The sequence below is a fragment of the Pinus tabuliformis genome, chromosome 1_1 (assembly GCF_031772625.1).
Source record: "Pinus tabuliformis cultivar Carrire ecotype Pingquan chromosome 1_1, CPIR1, whole genome shotgun sequence".
NCBI classification, from domain to species: domain Eukaryota; kingdom Viridiplantae; phylum Streptophyta; class Pinopsida; order Pinales; family Pinaceae; genus Pinus; species Pinus tabuliformis.
Window position 1 is genome coordinate 491,826,745 of NC_142297.1, and position 21,356 is coordinate 491,848,100.

General features: G+C 39.3%; 1 protein-coding gene across 1 annotated transcript; it reads right to left on the bottom strand.

Annotated features, from left to right (window-relative positions):
• Positions 1-278: 278 nt before the first annotated feature.
• On the bottom strand, positions 279-1,331 carry LOC149213925 (uncharacterized). Its single transcript, XM_089389215.1, has one exon. It carries the CDS (start codon positions 1,329-1,331, stop codon positions 279-281), a length of 1,053 nt encoding a protein of 350 aa, XP_089245341.1.
• Positions 1,332-21,356: the final 20,025 nt, after the last annotated feature.

A 21,356-nucleotide genomic window follows, 5' to 3' on the forward strand; every position in this document is an offset into this window, starting at 1 on the left:
TCTAATTTTATCAACATACCTTTCTCATTTCGCTGCTTGCTTGAATGTATTGTCTCCTGAACTTGGATTACGTTGTCCAGAATGTGCCTACCTTCCACAAAACCACCTTGGAGAACTGGAGATCAATCTTTTTAGCAATAGCTTGATCCAATTTGCTAGCAGTTTAGCCAGAATTTTATAAGAAGCGTTACACAGCGAAATGGGCCTGAATCTTGCAAATGATTCAGGGTTGGTGTCTTTGGGGATTAAAGCAAGGTAAGTGGAGTTGGTTCCTCCACCTATCTTGGCTTTTTCATAAACCCACTTATCATTTTATGGAGATCAACCTTGATAATATGGTAGCAAGATTTATAGAAATGGATTGTGAAGCCATCAGGCCCAGGTGCCTTGTCTGCATCCATGGACCAGATTACGTTAATGGTTTCCTCCTCAGTGATTGGTCTACAGAGGATTGTGTTATCTTCAGGACTGATGAGTGAAGGGATGTTAGAGAGGAATTCAGCAGCTTCCTCATCGTTGCTTTGAGTTCCTTCTCTGTATAGATTCCTAAAATGGGTTTCAGCGGTAGCTTTGACTTGATTGAACCCTTTGTAGACTTGGCCCTCAGCTGTTTTGATTTTTTCTATATGATTCTTAGACAGTCTCGCTCTATATTGCCGGTGGAAGAAGGAGGTGTTCCGATCCCCAGCCTTCAGCCACAGACTTCTGGATTTGAGTCTCCAGTATTCTTCTTCCTTTCTAAAAGATTGATATGTGGATCGTTGGGATTTTATTTCTTTTTCCAACAACTCTGTTGTGATATCTTTACTTTCCATATCTGTTTGCAGGGACTGCAATGACTGCACTGCCTCTTTTCTTTGATCAGTAGGAGTAGGGGTTGGTTTCTTTATCCAGTCCTTCAGAGCTTGTTTTGTGGCTTTCAACTTTTGCTCCCATACATAACTTGAGGATCCCGAGAAGGATTTGGCCCATGCTACTTTCACTGTCTCTAAAAAACCCTCTCTCTCGATCCAAAGAGGGCTGAATCGAAAAGGAATAGGACCCAGGTCTTCTTCATCTTCCAGGAGAAGTTGAATAGGCTTATGATCTGAGGTAAGTTTAGGCAGAATTTTTGTGATGATGATCCTTTTGTTCATCATTATGGAGCTTTTCACCAGGAATCGATCTAATCGAGCAGAAATGTGGTCCGATCCAACCCTATTATTGGACCAAGTATAAATGCCTCGGACAGGATTGAAATCTAAAAGATCCCAAAACTGAGAGAGCTCCTCCACCTTGGCCAGCATGGGGTCTCTGATGCTGGAACCCCCCCTCTTCTCTTTTGCTTTCATTACGATATTAAGATCCTCGGCTATAATGATATTGCTAGGAGAAGACTGCTCTAAAAAGGCAGAGAGAGAATCCCAGCATTCTCGTTTTTCAGAGTAATAAATAGGTACATAAAGATTGAAGAGAGAGATGGAAAACTTACTTGCATTATGCTTCAGTTCCGTGAAGATCTAGTGCTGGGTTTCATGATATTTATTCAGCTAGAATAGGTCTTCAGTCCAAAGAGTTTCCAACCCTCCAGAGGTTTCCCTTGAGCTGACTGCTTTGCTTGTTCTTTTATTCCACTTTGAACTAATGATCTCTAGAAGGACTTGCCGTTCTATTTTGGTATCTTGGAGCATGAGAATGTCTGAGGGATCTGCTTTCAAAAGGTCCTTAACTGCTTCTATTTTAGAGGGATTCCCCAGTCCTCTACAGTTCCAAGAGATGAGTTTCATTATTTACTTATGGGGGGTTGGGGCCTCCCTTGGAAGGCCTTGGTCTGGTATTTCGCCCAATAGACATTTCTATTGTAGACTGACTTCCTTGTGTTTTAAGCCTTTCCGCCTCCTCCTCCCTCTTTTCTTTGCGGGATTTCCTTCCTGCTTTTTTCGATGGATGCTCATAGGTTTCATCCTCCGAAGAACCAGAGCTTTCCACTGGTTTTTTCCTTGCTATTTCTGCGTATGAAGGATTGGAGGGACTGCCTTGGTTAGCTTTGATCTGTATTGCTTCCCCTCCCTCTTTGTTTGAAGGTGGTGTGTCTGCCTATTCCACATTATCCTGGGTTAGATTTACTTGATTGATCTGAGCGCTTTCTATCCCATTTGGAGTTGCTTCCATTTCTTGGTTGGTTTTGGAGCTGCTAGGACCTCCAGTCATATTGCCTTTACCTGTGCCTTTTTTTGAGTTTGCATTTTTCTGAACTAGGGTCCATTGTTCCGCATTTTGTTTGTCTACTTGTTCCTCAACCTTCTTCTTGCAGTGCTTTGAAAAGTGTCCGTGACCATGGCAATGTCTGCATTTAAAAGGTAGTTGTTCGTAGTCCAACTCCTAGACATGCGTCCACCCAGCAACAGTGACTTTGATTGCTTCCAGTAACCCCTCTTCTAGATCCACTTCTACGCAGAGACGAACGCATGAATACTGATCTTTTCTTGCAGCTTGGTCTATGTATTTTCCTAACGCATTACCTATGATCTGGAGGGATTTTTTATTCCAGCAGTGGAGAGGCAAATGAGGGAGCCTAACCCAAACCGGGACAGCAGAGGGGACATCCTGGGTGGTATTGAAATCAGGAGACCATTTGTTTAGATAAAGACCCTGGGGTCCGATGAAGTATGGTCCATTTCTAAAAATTAAGCCTCTGTTATCCGGGTTTTCGAAGACAAACACAAAGAAACCCTTACCTACGAAATAACTTTTGACTCCCTCTTTGATCAATGGCGTCCAGCTCCTTTGAGTCCATTCATCAACCGACTTGGGTGAAGGCCAGAGGCCCATGAACTGACCTATGAGACCTCTCTCAGCCAGTTTCAAAGCCGCTTTGTAGGTTTCTTCTTCTGGAAGGGCCACAGATGGGATTGAGTCCATTTTCTTAACGAACTTCTGCTGAGACGCAATGGGAGGGTGCTTTGGACCAGCGGAAACCATGGTTCTAAAAGCAAGAACCTCTGGAGGCAGAATGGGAGGGGGGTCAAGATCCCCAAAGGCATCCATGATCTGAAAGAACTCGAAGCAGGCCGATCGGGAGGGTGCAAAGGCCTCAGGGGCGCGTTGGAGCAGCCAGCAGCCCTAGCGCTAGCAGAGCGCAAGGAGGCAGAGCGCGATATATCCAAAAAAAATCGTTGTAAACCTGTAATTTAACTAGTGAATAATTAGTACAAATCTGATGTCTAACTTAACCTCAACGTTCAATTATAACTTCCATAAAAGTACAAAAATAAATATTGTTATAACTTCCGCTAAAATAAATAATTAATATTATTATAAATCCTCTAGAATACCAAAATTTGTATTGTTATAACTTCTACTAGAATTCAAATAAATTGAATTTGTTTGCTTTTTATCATTTGACTGTTACTATTATAGTGATGATTATTTCATAAGGTAATTATTTTTCACTAATAAGGGCTAAAAAATTGATAGCATTCAAATTATTAAAAATTAAATGTGGAGGAGGGTCTATTATGGAAAATATCTAGTTGACTATGGATGAGCACGGTTCTCCACATTAAACTTTAGTTATCTATGATAGATTATGATTGACTATGGTTCATCATGGTTGTTCATATTTGTTCATGTTGAAAGTGATCAACCAAGGTTGTTCATAGTTGACCATGGTTGACTATGGCTCACCTAGAAAATCTAGTAAACAATAAACATAGATCAACCTGGTAAATCTATATCAACCTTAAACGTAAGTCAAACTAATAAACCTAATAAATCTAGGTCAACCTTGTAAACCCAAGGCAACCTATTAAACATATAAACCTATGTCAACCTAGCAAACGAAAGTCAACCTAGTAAAACTATGTCAACATAGTAAATTTAGGTCAATGTTGATATAGGTGGATATTGGTGGCCACCCACCTATTCCACTTGGACCCCCACCATTGTTTCTTTTAGTTTTGTAATTTCCTTAATTGTAGCACAATTTACTATTTTTGACAATTTTTCAGGTCCTAAACTTCTGGAGCCGTTTTGAGACCCTAAATGACATTTTTTTGGAGAAAAGGCAAATGCGAATGCATGACTAACATTTGTAGTTTATAGTTGTAGTCCTTGTATATATATTTCTAGCGAGGTATCATACGCATCAAATGAAGATTGTATGCCAAAGTTACGACCCCGGGAAGTTGATGTACCAATTTACCCCAACGGGGCCCAATGTTTTGGTGCTTCATTTCCTAGGGTTAGGCTTTTGAATGTTTAGGGTTTTCCATTGTTTATCAATAATAAATAGGCCTTCGAGCCTCATTATAACACAATTTAGAGTCATGTAGCTGCCACATATTTTCTCAGAGATAAGCTACCATCGCCCAAGCTAGTTTATTTCTGTTATGTATGTAAGCACATTTCAATTATTTGATATTAATGAAATGAAGTGTTATTTCTGCTATAATTATGTATTTATGGTTATATATGTATTTTGTTGTGTTCTTGTTTAAGTTTAGATCAGTGCTTTCAGAGTGGTCTGTTCTTTCTCTATTTTTCTTTGCATGTCCCCAACGAGGTCAAGGTATAAGGAGTTAGGGCTTGAACTGGTTGAACCTTTGCAAGACCAACCTCGCAAACCCCAGCGACCTTCCATGGCAGAAGAAAAGAAAGACGAGGGGGTAGGAAATCCTTTCAAAATATTGCTCGAAGAAGCCCTCAAACGACAAAGGAATGTGATGATGGACAACTTTATCTGAATCCTTTGGTGACTACGCACAAGCGACACATCTCCTTCTAGAAGTATCTGGAAGCGCCACGCCCTTTAAGGTACAAGTTAATTTTGACATCCCCATATTTGAAGGTCAGATAGATGCGGATGTTGTATATAAATGGTTAAATTTTCTAGAAGGATATTTTTTCGGTTCATGATTTTTCCAAATAGGAAAAAATTACTTTTGCACTCCTCAAAGTCGCCCCCCATGTCAAGGACTGGTGGGAAACTTACTGTGAGAAGAGGGACGAGAGTGCACCCTCACTATTTTCATCTGCACCCACTTGGAATTCCTTCCCAGACACCATCAAGGAGAAATATTACTGTCATAAGCTATGAGGATAAATACATAAAGTGGACCACACTGCAGCAGCGAAGGGACCAAGACGTGCCAAAGTTTACAAATATTTTTCATACCCTTCGCTTGAATTTTGGTATTAGCGATTTTGAGCGACATTTGGTACTCAAGTACCACGACTGTCTACACAAGTACATCCAGGACAAGATGGAGTTCTTGGACATCTCCTCTCTCAGCACAGCCTATCGATATGTTGTCAAGGTCAAGCAAAAATTTAAATAGAAGAAGAAAGAATGGTGATTTGTGAATCTGAAGCAAGGTAAAGGAGCCCCCAAACTGCAGAGAAAAGTATAAATCCAAGGTGGGGTGACCCAGGACAACCTACCGAAGCCGCAAGAAAAGAACAACACCACGAAGACAAAGAAGGACATGGGAAAATGGTGTGAGTTCCAAAAGAACCCCAGTCACAGCACAAGTGAGTGTTGGGCCAACTAGTCACTAGTGGCCAAGTTGAAGGCTTCTGAATTAGATGCATGTTTTGACTCTGAGTCAAAACCCAACAAGGGGGATGACAAAGGGAAACATATTATTGACACAGAGCCTAATACCACTGCTGCCACCACCAAGATCCAAAAGAATGAGCCCAAAGATCTAGAGGAGGGGGAGCCCATCTTCCACTCATAGATGTGGGTGAAGGGTTCTCTGCTGCAGTTCATTGTCGATAGCAAGAGCCAAAAGAACCTCATTTTAGCAGAGGTTGTGAATCAACTGGGCCTACTGACCACATCAGACCCACAACCGTACACCATCGGGTGGCTTCACCAAGGATGAGATCTTCGCGTTAGTCAGCAATGTCGCCTTCCCTATAGCATCAAGCCCTTCATGGATGAGGTATTATGTGATGTTTCTCCTCTTGAAATCTATGATGTATTATTAGAACAACCATACATGTGGAAGAAACATCTTGTGTATGGGACTAGGCCTCAGATTGTTATTATTACTTTGGGAAATAATTTGTACAGGATACTAGAGGTAGAATTGCCTACCACAATCTCTTTGATCACTACGAAGCAATGCAATAAGATCATTTCCCAGATTGGGAAATTTGTTTTCCTTGTGATTTTCTCTCAAGGCAAGAAGAAAATTGTGGCAATGGCCTCTAGACAGGGCTCCTCCACACAACAACAGCAGATGGACAAGGTCGTGGAGGAGTACAACGACATTTTCACCTCACCCACAAGGGTACCTCTACATTTTCAAGTCAATCACTCCATCAATCTAAACCTAGGTGCGCCGCTACCTAATGGACCGATCTATCGACACTTTTTTCTAGAGAACGTTGAAATCAAGAGGCAAATTCAGGAGTCGTTGAATAAAGAGAACATCAGGCCAAGTACATCACCCTATGGGAGCCCGATCATGTTGGTACAGAAGAAGGATGGGACCAGGAGACTTTATACTGACTATCGGGTGCTGAAAAATATCATTGTCTAGAATAGATATCCAATCCCATGGATTGATGAACTTCTGGACCAGTTCAATGGGGCCAAATATTTCAATAAGGTTGACTTGAAGTTCGATTATCACCAGGTGCCAATTGAACCCTCTGATGTGTGGAAGACTTCCTTCAACTCCAAGGAGGGCCTTTTTAAATGGTTGGTCATGCCTTTCAGGTTGACGAATGACCCCACAAAATTTATGAGGCTGATGGATGAGAACTTACAACCCTTCACCAACTAATTCGTGGTAGTGTATTTGGATGACATCCCAATATTTAGCCAGAGTTGGGAAGAGAACCTCCACCATATTCGACAAGTCCTCCAAACCCTGTGACAACACAAGTTGTGTGCCAATTTGGAGAAATGCACTTTTGGTAATGACCGAGATTCAATATCTGGGGTACATCATTGATGAGTGGGGTGTGCATGTGGACCCAACCAAGATAGAAGTCATTTGGAATTGGCCAGCCCCAACCACTCTAACAAAGCTCCACAACTTTCTAGGTCTTGCCAATTTCTACAGTAGGTTTGTGTTGGGGTTATCTCATATCAGTTGGCCTTTAAGTCAAGTCACCAAGGATAGAGCAAAAGAAAATTTATTTTGGTTAGAATCCCAATAGAAGGTGTTTGTCGAGTTAAATCATCGCCTCTTCTATGCACCAGTGCTCACATTACCAGACCTACAACAACCATTTGATATTGAGACAGATGCCTCCAACTATGTTATTGGTGCAGTTCTTACTCAGCAGGGGAATCCAGTGGCATATCACAATAAGACACTTTCAGACAAAGTTTGAAAGTATCCCACCTATGACAAATAACTGTATCCCATTGTGTAATCATGTCGACAATGGAAACATTACATTATGGGGAAGGAAATGCTCATCCACACAGACCACCAACCCATGCAGCTCATCCAGACACAAGGGAAGTTGCAAAACGATCGCCATCAGAAATGGTCCACATACATGCAACAGTTCCATTTAAACATTAAGTACAAGAAGGGAAACACCAATAATGTTTTAGACTACCTTAGTAGATCGTTGGTCATGGAATTGATCATTGTACTCGACTCTTTTGGGCATGAGACTTCGGGGTGGCCGCATCTTCACAAGAGTGATCCATAATTCAGAAACACATACCAGACACTCTTGGAAGGAAAATAAGTTCCAAATTTTCATTTCTAAAATGCACTATTATGCCACCTGGGACACATCTATGTTCCCTTTGGAGGGAACGTCTCTAAAGGGAACTCACTCTGAATGTTGCTCCAGATATAAAAACTAATTTAAAAAGGGGATCCACGATTATGAAAGCCTCCTCTATGTCTAGCACACTACAACATATCTCTCCATAGCTCAATAGGCCACAAAACCTTTTAGGTAGGGCTGCGATTTCAGCCATTATGTCCCATTGATGTGGCCATACCATTTGTAGCCATTCAGGAAGATTTGGCTCATGTCCAATCTGAAACCAACTGGGCTAACAACTTCATTGAACACATTCAACACATCTGCCAACAAGTCCATGATATATTGGACAAAACCAATGCTAAGTACAAAAGATGCCATGATCAACATCGGGTGCCACACAATTTCTAGGTGGGTGACAAAGTTTGACTACATTTAAAGAAGGAGTGTCTCGATGGACCCCACCGCAAGCTTCACTCACTTCGATATGGGCCATACACCATCACCAAGGCTATAGGGGACAATTCCTTCGAGCTCAACATTCCACCTTTCCTTGGTCTACACCCAGTTTTCAATTTAGACCGTCTTTGGCCATACTTTCCACCATTACTAGACACATTTGACATTGCATAACAACTCACACCAACAGAGCTAAACCTGGACTGCATGGAACATGCCACAACTGATCGGATCATGGACACATAGATCAAGAACACTCGCAAGCAGAAGATCCAATTGTATCAGGTTTTCAAAGCTGGCCAACTCTTGCACCAAGGCACATGGCTCACCAGGGACCAAATTCAGCAGAAGTTTCCCCATCTCATGGAGGCACTCAATGCAATGAGGACCATTGCTTCCTAAGGGGGAAGGACTAATCCATGTGGATACTAGTGGCCACCTGCATATTCCACACTGATCCAGATCTTGGCAGGAGGCCCCCAAGATCTAAAAAATTTAAATGGATCTTGTGGGGGAGGCACCCAAGATCTGAAAAATTGAAATGCCAAAATAAAATAGGAGAGCACACATTAAACAAGACCACTAAGAATTTTTTTTATTAAAAATAGAGAATAACTGTAAAGGATACATTGTGGTAGACAATTTGTCCTTTTACAAAATGTGACTTGTTACTTATAGTCTTTTTCTAGTTATAATACCATAGGTAAATTCCATGGGTGGGTAGATACCATGGGTGATTGAATGCCATGGGTGGATCTCACTTACAATACCATGGGTATATTCCATGAGTGGATAAATACCATGGGTCGATGAATACCATGGGTGGATGCCAATTTCCATTCAGATCAACCATGGCTCTACCACGGTGGTTGTACAAACGTTTAGACTCATGCCAAAACTCAAACATCATTTTTAAATCTATGAGAAGGATGAATTGGTGCTATCCCTCTTGAGCTACAAATTACCTCCTTCGAGTTCTTGATGGATGAAATGCAAGACACAAAACACGGAGTTCTCCATCCAGGCCAAGGACTTGTCCATTCAGGATTATAGAGGTCTATGGTCTCCCTGATGATCAAATCAAAATACCAAGACCTATATGTGTAATTAGCATCATGTAAAGGCATACAAGTCCATAAGGAACATATCTCAATCATTCTCATGGCTTAGAGACAGAACCATGTCAAACCAGGCTGCATAAACCTAAGTAATGAAAGCCATTGTGAAGAGATCTCCTCCACGTCATGGATAACAAAGCCTTCTGGGACCTAAGCATGGAAAGAGTGAAGATACTGGCCCAAAATTGAGGGTTGGCATTATTGGAATACATAGAAAAACATGCATATAAAATTAATGGTTTAATGTGCCAACAAAGAGAGAGGGATCTTCAATATGCTACCCCAGATTGTATGTAGTGATGAAGTGAGATTATTATCAAAACAAGTTCATGTTCTACCATTTAGGTTGGAGCTTCCATACAAGTTACTATTAGAGAATAACCAATACATAATATATATATATATATATATATATATATATATATATATATATATATATATATATATATATATATATATATATATATATATATATATATATATATATATATATATACACACTAATAGAGTACAAATCTAGTTGAACATCGTAACTATATTAAGCCATTCGAACAGGGATTTACCACCTTGTTCCAGATCGAGACAACATATGAAATATAACACCCAACATTGAGGAATTCAACATCATCATGTGCATAGAAGGGATGCAACATTATGTGAAGTGTAGGAACATAAGTCAAACCATTCAAGTTGATGAAGCAATGCCATCCATAGCACCGAACACAAGGTTCACTCTAGCTTCAACAATTGTTAGCATGGAAATATAAACCCGAAACCAGAAACCCAAAACCAGGGTATACATTACTAAAGATGTGGAAGAGATCACCATATAAATTTACAAGTCAATAAAGATAAAAGAGGAGGAAATCCTCAATATCACCACATTGCAACATAACAACCTAATGGGAGCTTGTAACCGGTGAAATAAACTTACTGCAATAATAAAAAGTCCCATGCTAAACATTTTTGTAACATATTCAATACTCTTACATGTTGTCCCAGTGCATTCAAAAATTAACATAACACATTAGTCACTCTCGTAAATAATAATGATGTTGACATGCCTCCTACAGTAATAACACCATCTCAACCAAGAATGTAAACACATTTTATTGTGAATAAAGAACATAAGAACACTTACCTTAAACAATGCATAAGTGTTCCAACTGAGAGTGGGACTCTAACTCTCCACGCAATCGTAGATAAGTTTAGCCACTATTACTTGTAGTTGTCACCCCCGAGCCAAATTCCAAAGCTTGAGCTAGAGTGCTTTCAGAGGGAATCCTTTAATGAATGCGGAACTGAACTAGAACACCACTAAGCCACCCTTCCTTCAATCCCCAAGGAAATCCAATCTGATTTTGTAATGCTTATTCCTAGCAAGTTTCAATAGGGATCTTCAGCTGGTTTATATCTCTCTTCAGTGCCCAACAACATCACTCTAACTACTACATTTTCTGCCTCTTTTACAATGTCAGTCCTAAAATTCCACTATCTCTACCTCTTCTACAACTTTTGTGTGCCAGGAGGTTTTCTCCCTATGTGTATTACATGTGTGTGCGCTCTTCGATTCACTTCGAGAGTGCATGTATCCATGGTTGAATAATATTTGGGTTCTCCCTCTCTTCCCCTTCCTGATTAACTGCCCTCTTCTCAACGATTTCAGCGTAGTCCCCCCTTGTGAACAACACAACCCATGTTGCCTTGATGTTTTTGTCCTATTTTGCTTACTAAGGGAGTAAAAGGACACATGCCCCTATCCTATTCTTTCAGCTAATTTATGGCACAATTATCCCACTCAACCAACTAAGACTGATATTTAAAATAACAATTCCCTCAAGCAATCTCCTACCTGAAGAAATGGAATTGTTGTCCATCTCTCAACATTTAGAATAATTACAATTATTTACAAGAGAGAATTATTAACCAGGGGAAATCACATTAATGACATTGATTTTGGCATAGTAGTCGATTTCTAATTATAGCTGAACTTGACAGAGAAACTAGAATATTCTAAAAGCATGGTTATAAATGAGTTGATATGTGCATGTGCATGTAGAAATTCTGGATTTTTCAAAATCATGTTGAAATATTTATGTCTTGTATTTGAGACATGTGACTAATACATAAACTGAGACATGTGTCCAGTTGTAGGGAAGCATGCTTGGTACAACGAGGAAAGGAAACTAGTATAATTGTTTATATTTAATAATGCACTAATAGTTGAGTGTATGTGATAGCAAATAGGAAGGCTCAGTGGCAGAAAAAGGAAACATGTATTGTGGCATCATGCAGCAGGATATGGACCAAGTCCATCGAGAATGAGAAAGAGTGACATCCCTCCAAAGGAAAAGAACCTTCAGGAATTTCGAGGTTGAACTTCAGGACTTGGAAGATGAGCTAAAGAGTTGTAGAGCAAAACTTAGAAAGCTCACCAAGAAATTGCAAGAATTGGTTGAGTGTAATATTGAACTACAAAAATAGTTTCAAGAAATGGCATATATAAATGAATCCTCACAAAGGAAAAATGGCAGTGGCAAGAAGAGGCCTTCTGAGGCTGAAAAAGAGAAGAGTATATTCTCTTGTTTGTGTTGTGGAGAAGAACATCTGAAAAAAGGATTGTCCCCATAGGAAGAAGAGGGAAAAAATTAGGCTCTACGAGCCACAGGGACATGAATCAATGATGCAAGATGCCAAGAAGGAGGAGGGGGGATTCCCTCAAGCTCATTTGCATTTGTGTGTGTGTGTGTCTGTGTTGGAAAGATACCTTGTGAAATTTGGGGAATGTAAGACTTCAAGTTTGTTATGAGTCTTGAACCGATTTCAATATAGCAATATGCATTGGTTCATTTATATATATATATATATATGTGTGTGCTAGTATGACGGCTAGAAGGGCCATGAACGTTGAACTCATGGGAAGAGAAAATTGATTTTGGGCACTGTTTTATGATAATCCTTATAAGTGGTGATTTTAATTTATCACTTAATGACTAGCATCACTTTGATTCTGGATTTGTACATGACCATGTTGTTTTTGTTTGGTTTCCTCTATGATTGTCTTCATATATTCCATTATTTTGCGGTGTTACCTCTTATTTTAGCTCTTGCTTTACCTATTGATGTTATGACAGGCCTTTGATTTACATACTTGGGACTTAGGGCCTTGATTCCAATAGATTGAAGGTGAATGGGAGGCCACAAAGCTTCATTGAAAGAGAGTTGAAGGGGGCCGCATGTAATGAACATGAATAGTGATCAGTTGAGTGAGTTCTAGGAAACGAGGAACTTTAAGTTGGGCGGATAGGCTAAAAAAGGTGTTAGAAATTGTAGCAAGAAAGGCTCAATTTAAATTTTGCCTTAGTCAAATTGAGTAATCCGATTTCCACATCAACAAGATGACTTGGATGGAAGTTAGCTAGAGTGACATGGCCTTGTCTACTAGTTAACTCAGTAAACTCAAGCTATAGGCTAGAAGTGGAGTTGTGCATGTAGTGATTGCTAAAATTTAGCAATCTAGTTAAGTTATTTTTAGTTTGACTCAATCAACTAAGCTCAAGTAACTAGTTGAGTCAGTTGAAGGCCAGTTGAGTAGTAGAACTGTTTTTAACTCAATGATGTCTTAGTTAAACTAGTCAACTAGCTAAAAATAGCCCAGACATGCATGGAATTTGAATTTCCTAACTGGAGTGGATGAAAAGGCACATTGTAATTATCAATTGTATACTAGTTGAGTGTACAGACTTGGAAGTTAAGCAAGTGAATCATTCCTTGGGAATTGTGCAAGAAAATAGGAGGAAATTCCTATCTTTTAGGAGCTAATTTCCTCAAGGATTGCGCAAGGAAATAGGAGGAAGTTGGGGCCTTGAATTGGCTAAGTGATGGCCAAAGAAAAATAGCGACAGGAGAACAAGTTTAGACTGAAAGGTGTGCTTTAGATTGAAGCAAGGCATTGTAATAGTTTATGATTCTCATTTGATTAATGAAAAGCAGTAGAGGGTTTTTTTCCCTGTTGGGTTCTCCTGTAAATCATTGTTTTCTTGTGGTTTTGACGATTGCATGTCATTGCATGTGTTTCTAACTTTTGACTTTCATTCTACAGAATTGTAGAGGAAATTTGTAATCTCTTGCTTTTAGTTTGAATTCATCAGTAGTAGAAAATTTATATTAATTTCTACAAAAGGTCAATGTTGAAACATATTGGAGAGTTACTCCTGGACATGAAAATGGGCATGGGTGAAAACATCAGTGACTGGAAGTTTCCATATAACAACAATGTGAAAGGAAAAAGGTAAAAAGGAGGAATTCTAGAAGAGAATTCCATTAACTAATGTGTGCCTTGTTATGTACAAGGACTTATCTAAACCCTGGTTTTATTTGACATAAGTCAATGTTTGTTACACCTATGATTGAGTGAACAACAACATGATCGCCAAGTAGTTGGTTAGTCCATGGGGAATGATAGATAGTATCATGGTAGCCATGAGAATGGCACAAAGGAAGTTCTTTAACCTTAGCTCGATATATATATATATATAAATTTGTGAGATGCCCATGCTCAGGCCAATATTTATACACATATGTAAATTCCATGTAGAAATTCCTTGTAGATTCAAACTGCTAATTGTAATTTACTAAAACAATAGACTTGAATATACTCTACTCATCAGCAGAAACAATTAAACGTTTGCAAAATCACGAAGCATACAAGGGAAAAAATTCAATCAACACATTATACAATGATTTCCTAGGGAAATCCACAGCTAAAAACCCCTCCTATCTGTATATTGCATTAGTCAGAAAATATTAGAAGATTACAATGCTTTTTTGAAGCTCGAGCAACCTCTGAACTATCTCTATCTATATCATTGCTTCCAAGACAAGACTAGGCCAATACTTAACCAGTTTATTGCTTGCCCAAGTCCCTATTTCCTTGTGTTGTTTCCTTGGGAAATAGCCCCCTATTAATTAGGAAAATTCCTCAAAGGTATTGTGCAATCCATCATAGGTATTCCTTTGACTGCATGCACCACCTGTATAATTCAGATGATTATACAACTGATAGTACATTGTCCCTGAACTCCAATGTCAACTAGGTAACTCTCAAATCTGACATGCATGAGTTATTTATAAGTGAATCATCAATTAACTGGTTGATCACTGCAGATAACACCACACTACTAGACCTCCCACTAGTTCCTCCAACAATTGGAACTAGTTTAACTGACTTTAACTTAGTTAAACTAAATTAATTAATTGCAACTCAAACTAAACTCAAACAAGGCTCCTATAATGCAAGTGAAACTCTACATGACTCAAGTTAGGCCCACAACTCGAATTAACTAAGCCAACTAAGTCAAATTGACTTAGTTAACTAATAAAAGTTGTCATGTGATGTGGACTTACAATTTTATTCCTAATTTAATTCAAGGAAAAAAATAAATTAGTATTTTCTTGTTGAATTTTCAACACTCCCTCTCAACAAGAAAGGGATTATCTACTACCCCATCCTGCCTCTATAAATCTTGAATTTTCATCTTGACAATGCATTTGTCAAAATATCTGCATCTTGTTCCTTTGTAGGAATGTACTCTAGCAACATGATTCTCCTCTGCACACAATCTCTTAGATGGTGATACCGGATGTCAATATGCTTGGACCTATCATGAAAACTAGATTCTCAAAGAGTTTGATACAACTCTTATTGTCACAATAAATCACTGACCAAATAACCAAACAAGGATATTCCTCATGAAGATAACTTCACAAGTTGCTTGACTAGTAGCCATGTCCTTTGCTTCTATCGAACTGAGTGCAACTGATCTCTACTTCCTGCTATACCAAGAAACTGCTACTGACCCAATACTGAAGATTCCCCCTTATGTGCTCTTCCTGTTGGATGGAATCCCAACCCAATATGCATCTGTGAAGCCTTGCAAATTCACTCCCTATGTCTGTTTGTACCAAAGACTAAACTGAGTGGTGCATCTGTTGTATCTCAACACATGTTTAGTTGCCTTCGAATAGAGTTTGGTTGGCTTAACCATTGCTTGACTAAGCTGGTTATCTACAAAACATATTTCCAGTCATGTGTTCACCAAGTATATAAGTGAACCCACAAGTTTTCTGTAAATAGTACCCTCTACTACTTCACCTAAAGTATCATCTTCCTTCCTCCAATTTCCTGCTAGAGGAGTCTCCATGGATTTGTTGCTCTCCATGTGGAACTTCTTCAGTATCTCGTTGGCATACTTTCCCTGAGAAACAAATAATTCCTCATCTCCTTGCCATACTTCCATACCAAGGAAATAATGCATGAGCCCCATGTCCTTCATCTCGATTTCTCTTGCAAGATCCTCTTTGCAAAATTTTACCAGCTTCTCATTACCTATTAGAATTAAATCATCGACATATAGTACTATAATCAACAATTTAACTTCAACCACAATATGGTAAAGTTTCACATCTGCTTCACTTTTGGTGAAGCCCAGCCTCGTGAAATAATTTTCAATCCTAGTGTACCAAGCAAGGGGTGCTTGTTTCAATCCATACAACGCTCGCTTGAGTCTGCACCAATGAGACTCTCTATTGAAGGTCTCAAATCCTTCTGGCTGCTCAATGTACACCTCTTCCTCAATCACTCCATTGAGGAATGTTGACTTCACATCCATATGATGTATCTTCCATCCCATATGCGCTAAAAGTGCTAGAATCGGTCTGATTGAAGAGTACCTTGCTATTGGATAAAATGTATCCTTGTAATCAATTCCCTCCACCTGAGAGAACCCTTTGGCCACAATCTGGCCTTGTGTTTCTCCATACTCCCATTTTCTACTTGCTTTACCTTGTAAAGCCATCTGAAACTCACCGTTGAATTATCTGCTGGTCTTGGGACCACTTCCTAAATATTGTTTCTGATAATGGAGTGACACTCCTCTACCACGAAATCAACCCATACAAGATTCTTCACTTCTTCCTCGAATTAGGATGTCTCAATCTCTACACTCTCGCTCATCGGAGCCATGTAGCCAATGTATCAATCTGGTGACCTCCTCTGCCTGCGTTGTGATGTGGGTGCTCCCACATTCTCTCTAGCATCACGCATCAATCTGTTATCTTGTTTGGTGCACCTCCTTCCATCTCTGAAAGTCTTTGCATGAGTGGGTACTTCCACTTTCTACTCCTCTACATGTGGCTGCTCCAAATCATTCAGAGGTTCTTCCTTTGCAGCTAAAATCTCCTCATCTGCATGTAACTAAAGCTACCTCTCAAGGGAACATCTCATGGCCTTCTCTTCATCGAGCTTCAAATCTCTACAAACCATTGTCATCCTGTGAGATGGTAGGCACACCCGATAGTTGTGAGGTGTATTAGTGTAGGCCACAAATATTCCCAACTCAGTTGTTAGTTCTAGATTTTTCCTTGCATCCTTGGTAACATGACAGTAAACTGATGAACCAAATATCCTGAAGTGTGCCACATCTGGTTTCTTACTTGAAAAACATTCTTCATGTGTACTCATCCTGAGAATCCAATGAGGACTCATGTTCAGCACATATGCGACTGGGTTGCATGCTTTAGCCCACAAGTGCAACGATATGCCTTAATCATGTAACATTACCTATGAAGCTCCCACAATACTTATGTTTTTCCTTTCAGCCACCCCATTTTTTTGTGAGTTATGGGGTGCTATTAACTCCCATCGAATGCCTTCTGATGCACAAAAGTTATTGAATTCATTCGACACATATTATCCAAAATTATCGCTCCTGAGAGCCTCCAGTTTCCTGCCAATGTCTTTCTCAACAAGTGATTTAAATTCACAAAATTTAGCGAACATCAAATCTTAATCTAGCACTTACAAGAGAAATCATCTACAGATATTACATAATACCTGTGGTTGGTCATGGAAGCTATCGAGAATGGTCCACACACATCTGAGTGAACTCTTTCAAGGATTGATTGTGCTCGAATATCCTTATCATGAAATGTGACTTTGTTGTACTTCCCCAATGTACACCCTTTGCATTTATCTCTCTACTCTAGTGCACCCTTGGGAAGTCCTATAGAAATTTGTTGCATGATCTTCAAAGCTTTGTTGTTCAAGTGACCCAATCTTCTATGCCATAACTCATCGATTTCTTGGCTTTGTGCCTTCTCTGCTTTCGTGCTCAAAGCAGCACAATCTTCTACATCCAATTTTTAGAGGTTCTTCACCCGAACCCCGATCCACTTCACTTGTCTTGAAGATATGTAATGAAGGAAAGCCTTCCCTTTACTAAATATCACATCATAGCCATGGTCCTCCAACATAGCAACCAAAACTAAATTCTTCTTTAGAACCGGAACATAGATGACATCTTTTAGTGTGATAGGAGAACCAAACTCCCTTTGAAGAGTAACAGTACCGATGTCGGTCACTCTATACCATCCATCATATCCCATTTCAATGTGAACTTGAGGTCCTTCTCCTCCAAGTCATTGAAGAATTATTTGTTTTTGGTCATATGGAATAAGGCTCCACTATCTAGATACCACACATTTCCCATCACCAATGTCACCATGCAAGTGATGAGGGTGAAATCCAACTCAAATTTTAAAGCAAGAGCTTCACCCGCCACTCCTCCTGAGGGCTTCTTGTCAGCCTTCTTGTGCGAACACTTGTGGCATAGTGTCCTAGCTCATGATAGTGAAAACATTTAATCTTTGACAAGTCCTTCTTCTTGCCGCCTTGACTGGAATCTAATTTGGAATGGGATGACTTCCCTTTCCCTTTATTTTCCTTTCCAACTAAGGCACATTTCTCCTTATCATCATTCTTGGATGAGGATCCATCTCCGGTGTTCCACCAAATCTCTTCTTGCACCAAGTTGGACCAAAAATGCTCCCACATTAGTAGCTTCTCCCTCCCATTTACCAAATCCTGGTAGTTGTGCCAGCTCTTGGGAAGGCTTAGAAGAGTTAGGCTGACCAGATCATCTTCAACCACTGTAACACCAACACTTCCAAGCTCATCCCTACATTGGGTGAACTTGGTCAAGTACCTTGGTATTATGTCGCCCTTCTCCATCTTGATTTTTCTTAGCTTGTCCTTTAGTGCTAATGTCTTGTGGTCATTGTTATTTTGAAATAGGTCTATCAAGGCCTTCCACATTGCATATGGAGTCTCCTTACCATGAATATTCGAGACAATATGATCTCGAACTCCTTTTAGGATAATCCTTCTCACATTTGCAACACATTATCTCCACTTTGCTAGATCTTGAGCATCAGTTGCTGGAGGCTTATGAATATATTTGTCTATGAATTCCTTAAGCCTGTTGCCTTCCAACAATGCATCCATCATGTCCTTCCAAGCAATATAGTTCGAACTACACTCAAAGGAATATTTGAGTCTCAATCCGTAGAAGGACATCATGTTGGCTCTGAAGTATGATACTGCAAATTCAATTTCACCTGCAAAAGACAAACCTATATTCTCCTCTTCTAGAGTGATTTCTGCTCTGATACCATGTAGAAAGTCCTTGTATATTAAAACAACTAATTTTAATTTACTAAAACAATAGATTTTAATCTACTCTACTCATTAGTGGAAACAATTAAACGATAGCGAAATCATGAAGCATACGAGGGAAAGAATTAAATCAACACATTACACAATGATTTCCTAGGGAAAGCCACAACTAAAAACCCTTGTTATTTGTATATTGCATTAGTCAAAAAACATGAGAAGATTACAATGCTTTTCTCAAGCTTGAGCAACCTTTGCACTATCTCTATCTGTTTCACTGCTTCCTAAACAAGCCTAGGCCAATACTTAACCAATTTCTTGCTTTCTCAAGTCCCTATTTCCTTGTTTTATTTCCTTGGGAATTAGCCTCCTAATAATTAGGAAAATTCCTCAAAGGAATTGCCCAATCCATCATATGTCTTCCTCTGACTGCATGCACCACCTGTACAATTTAGATGATTGTACAACTAATAGTACATTGTCCTTGAAATCCAATCTCAACTGGGTAACTCTTAGATCTGACATGCATGAGTTATTTATGAGTGAATCATTAGTTAATTAGTTAATAACTACAGGCAACACCACACTACTAGACCTCTCACTAGTTCCTCCAACAGTTGGAACTAGTTTAATTGACTTTAACTCAATTAAACTGAATTAATTAATTACAACTCAAAATAAACTCAACCATGGGTCCTATAATGTAGGAGACATTCTACATGACTCAAGTTAGACCCTCAACTCGAATTAACTAGGTCAACTAAGTCAAATTAGCTTAGAAAACTAATACAAGTTGTCACATGATGTGGAATTACAATTTTGTTCCTAATTTAATTCAAGGACAAAATTAAATGAGGATTTTCTTGTTGCATTTTCAACATGCCATTATGACTGACAAGTTTTTTCAAGTGTCATTCTTGTAGAAGAATGATGGTTTAAATTCATTTTATGTAAATGTGGATGGCATGCAATATTCATGGTTGTGTGAGGAGTGACTTGGGAAAAAGTAGCCGTAGTTGATCTATGATTTTAACATCATAAAAAAATTATTCTTATATTATGCCCATGTTTATATTATGATAGGGAATGCTAAAGGATATATTAGCACAATGAAAACATTGTGATCTATGGCATGCTGAGACAAGCTTGGATAAACCATAGATCCTAGATTTGGATTGTGGATGACCACTATGAAGCATGGGAAAGACACTAGAGGCAATGTTGCCTAGGGTCTATAGATAAAGCCAGTGCAGTCTATGGGTTTGTCAACCTGGTTGTACACATCATACTGTATTATGTGTTGTGTATGTGTTTAGTTGTACATGTGTGTTCGTTGTGTGTATCATGTGTATATGTATGTGTATGTGTATGCGGATGTGTGGTGGTACACTATGTATATGTGCATGTGTTGTGTAATGTTTGGGGGTAGGAAGGTATGGGACTATCTAAACCCTTATGTTTCGTAGTGTGTATGGAACAAGCAGATATGGAACATCCTAAACCTATGAAGGTGCAAAATACACCTATATTCTTGTCGATAAAATAATAATGGTATTGGTAGTGCCCATATTCGCTAGGTAGCGACTGGGCTTAATCTCTCTCTCTCTCTCTCTCTCTCTCTCTCTCACACACACACACACACACACACACACACACACACATATCCACCACTAGGTGCTTACTGGGTTTGGCAAACAATCTAATGCATTTACGTGGTCAAAGGGAAGAGAAGGCACTAGGTGTTTGTCGAGTCTAGCAACCAATCTAGTGTGTGTACGCGGGAAAGAGGACAAGAAGGCACTGGGTGATTTCCAGGTCTGGAAATCAATCTAGTATGTTTATGGGAAAAGAAAAGGCTACTGGATGCTTATCGAGATGGGAAACCAATCCAATGTGTGCAAAGTAAGCAACAAAGAGAAAATCAAGATAAGTATCAATATTTCATTGATTTTTAAACTTTTAAATTATGGATTTGAATACAATATTCTGATTTATGGTGGTTTGGGTTATGAGCTAACCTGATTTTGTTGTAGAAGGAATTAAAGTATAATTCCAATTTCACCTCATGAACAAACTGCCAATGAAGTATGATTTAAAATTATTACATTTTCCTTATGATGAGTCTCATGAAATCTATGTACCTATGGTGTAGGAATTGATATAATATTTCCCATTCGAATGAACGAAGTTGGCCGCAAGGTAGAATAACAACAGTATGCTAAAGTCAAATATTTTAGGAACAAATCCATTGGGGGACACTAGCACTCAATGGTGCCCACTGATTACCATGAAGCATGCTATGACACACATGATAGTTTTGAGGTAGGGATGTGCCTTGGTTTGAGTTCCTTCCGATGCGAGGAAGCCTTGCCAATGGATGGATCACCCGAGGGACTAAGAAGCGGAGAAGGGTATGCCTAAACTTGGAAGGTGAGTGACTACACAAAAGGGGGCAACCAGACTACTTGAGGGAATCGGAAGCAAAAAAGGGAAGGTCGGAAAATAAATTGGGTTTCCTAGTCATGAGTATAGTTGATTGGAGT

Bases quoted from the DNA above. Each gene is read 5' to 3' on its own strand.
- LOC149213925 (XM_089389215.1), bottom strand. From the start codon at position 1,331: ATGAAAGCAAAAGAGAAGAGGGGGGGTTCCAGCATCAGAGACCCCATG.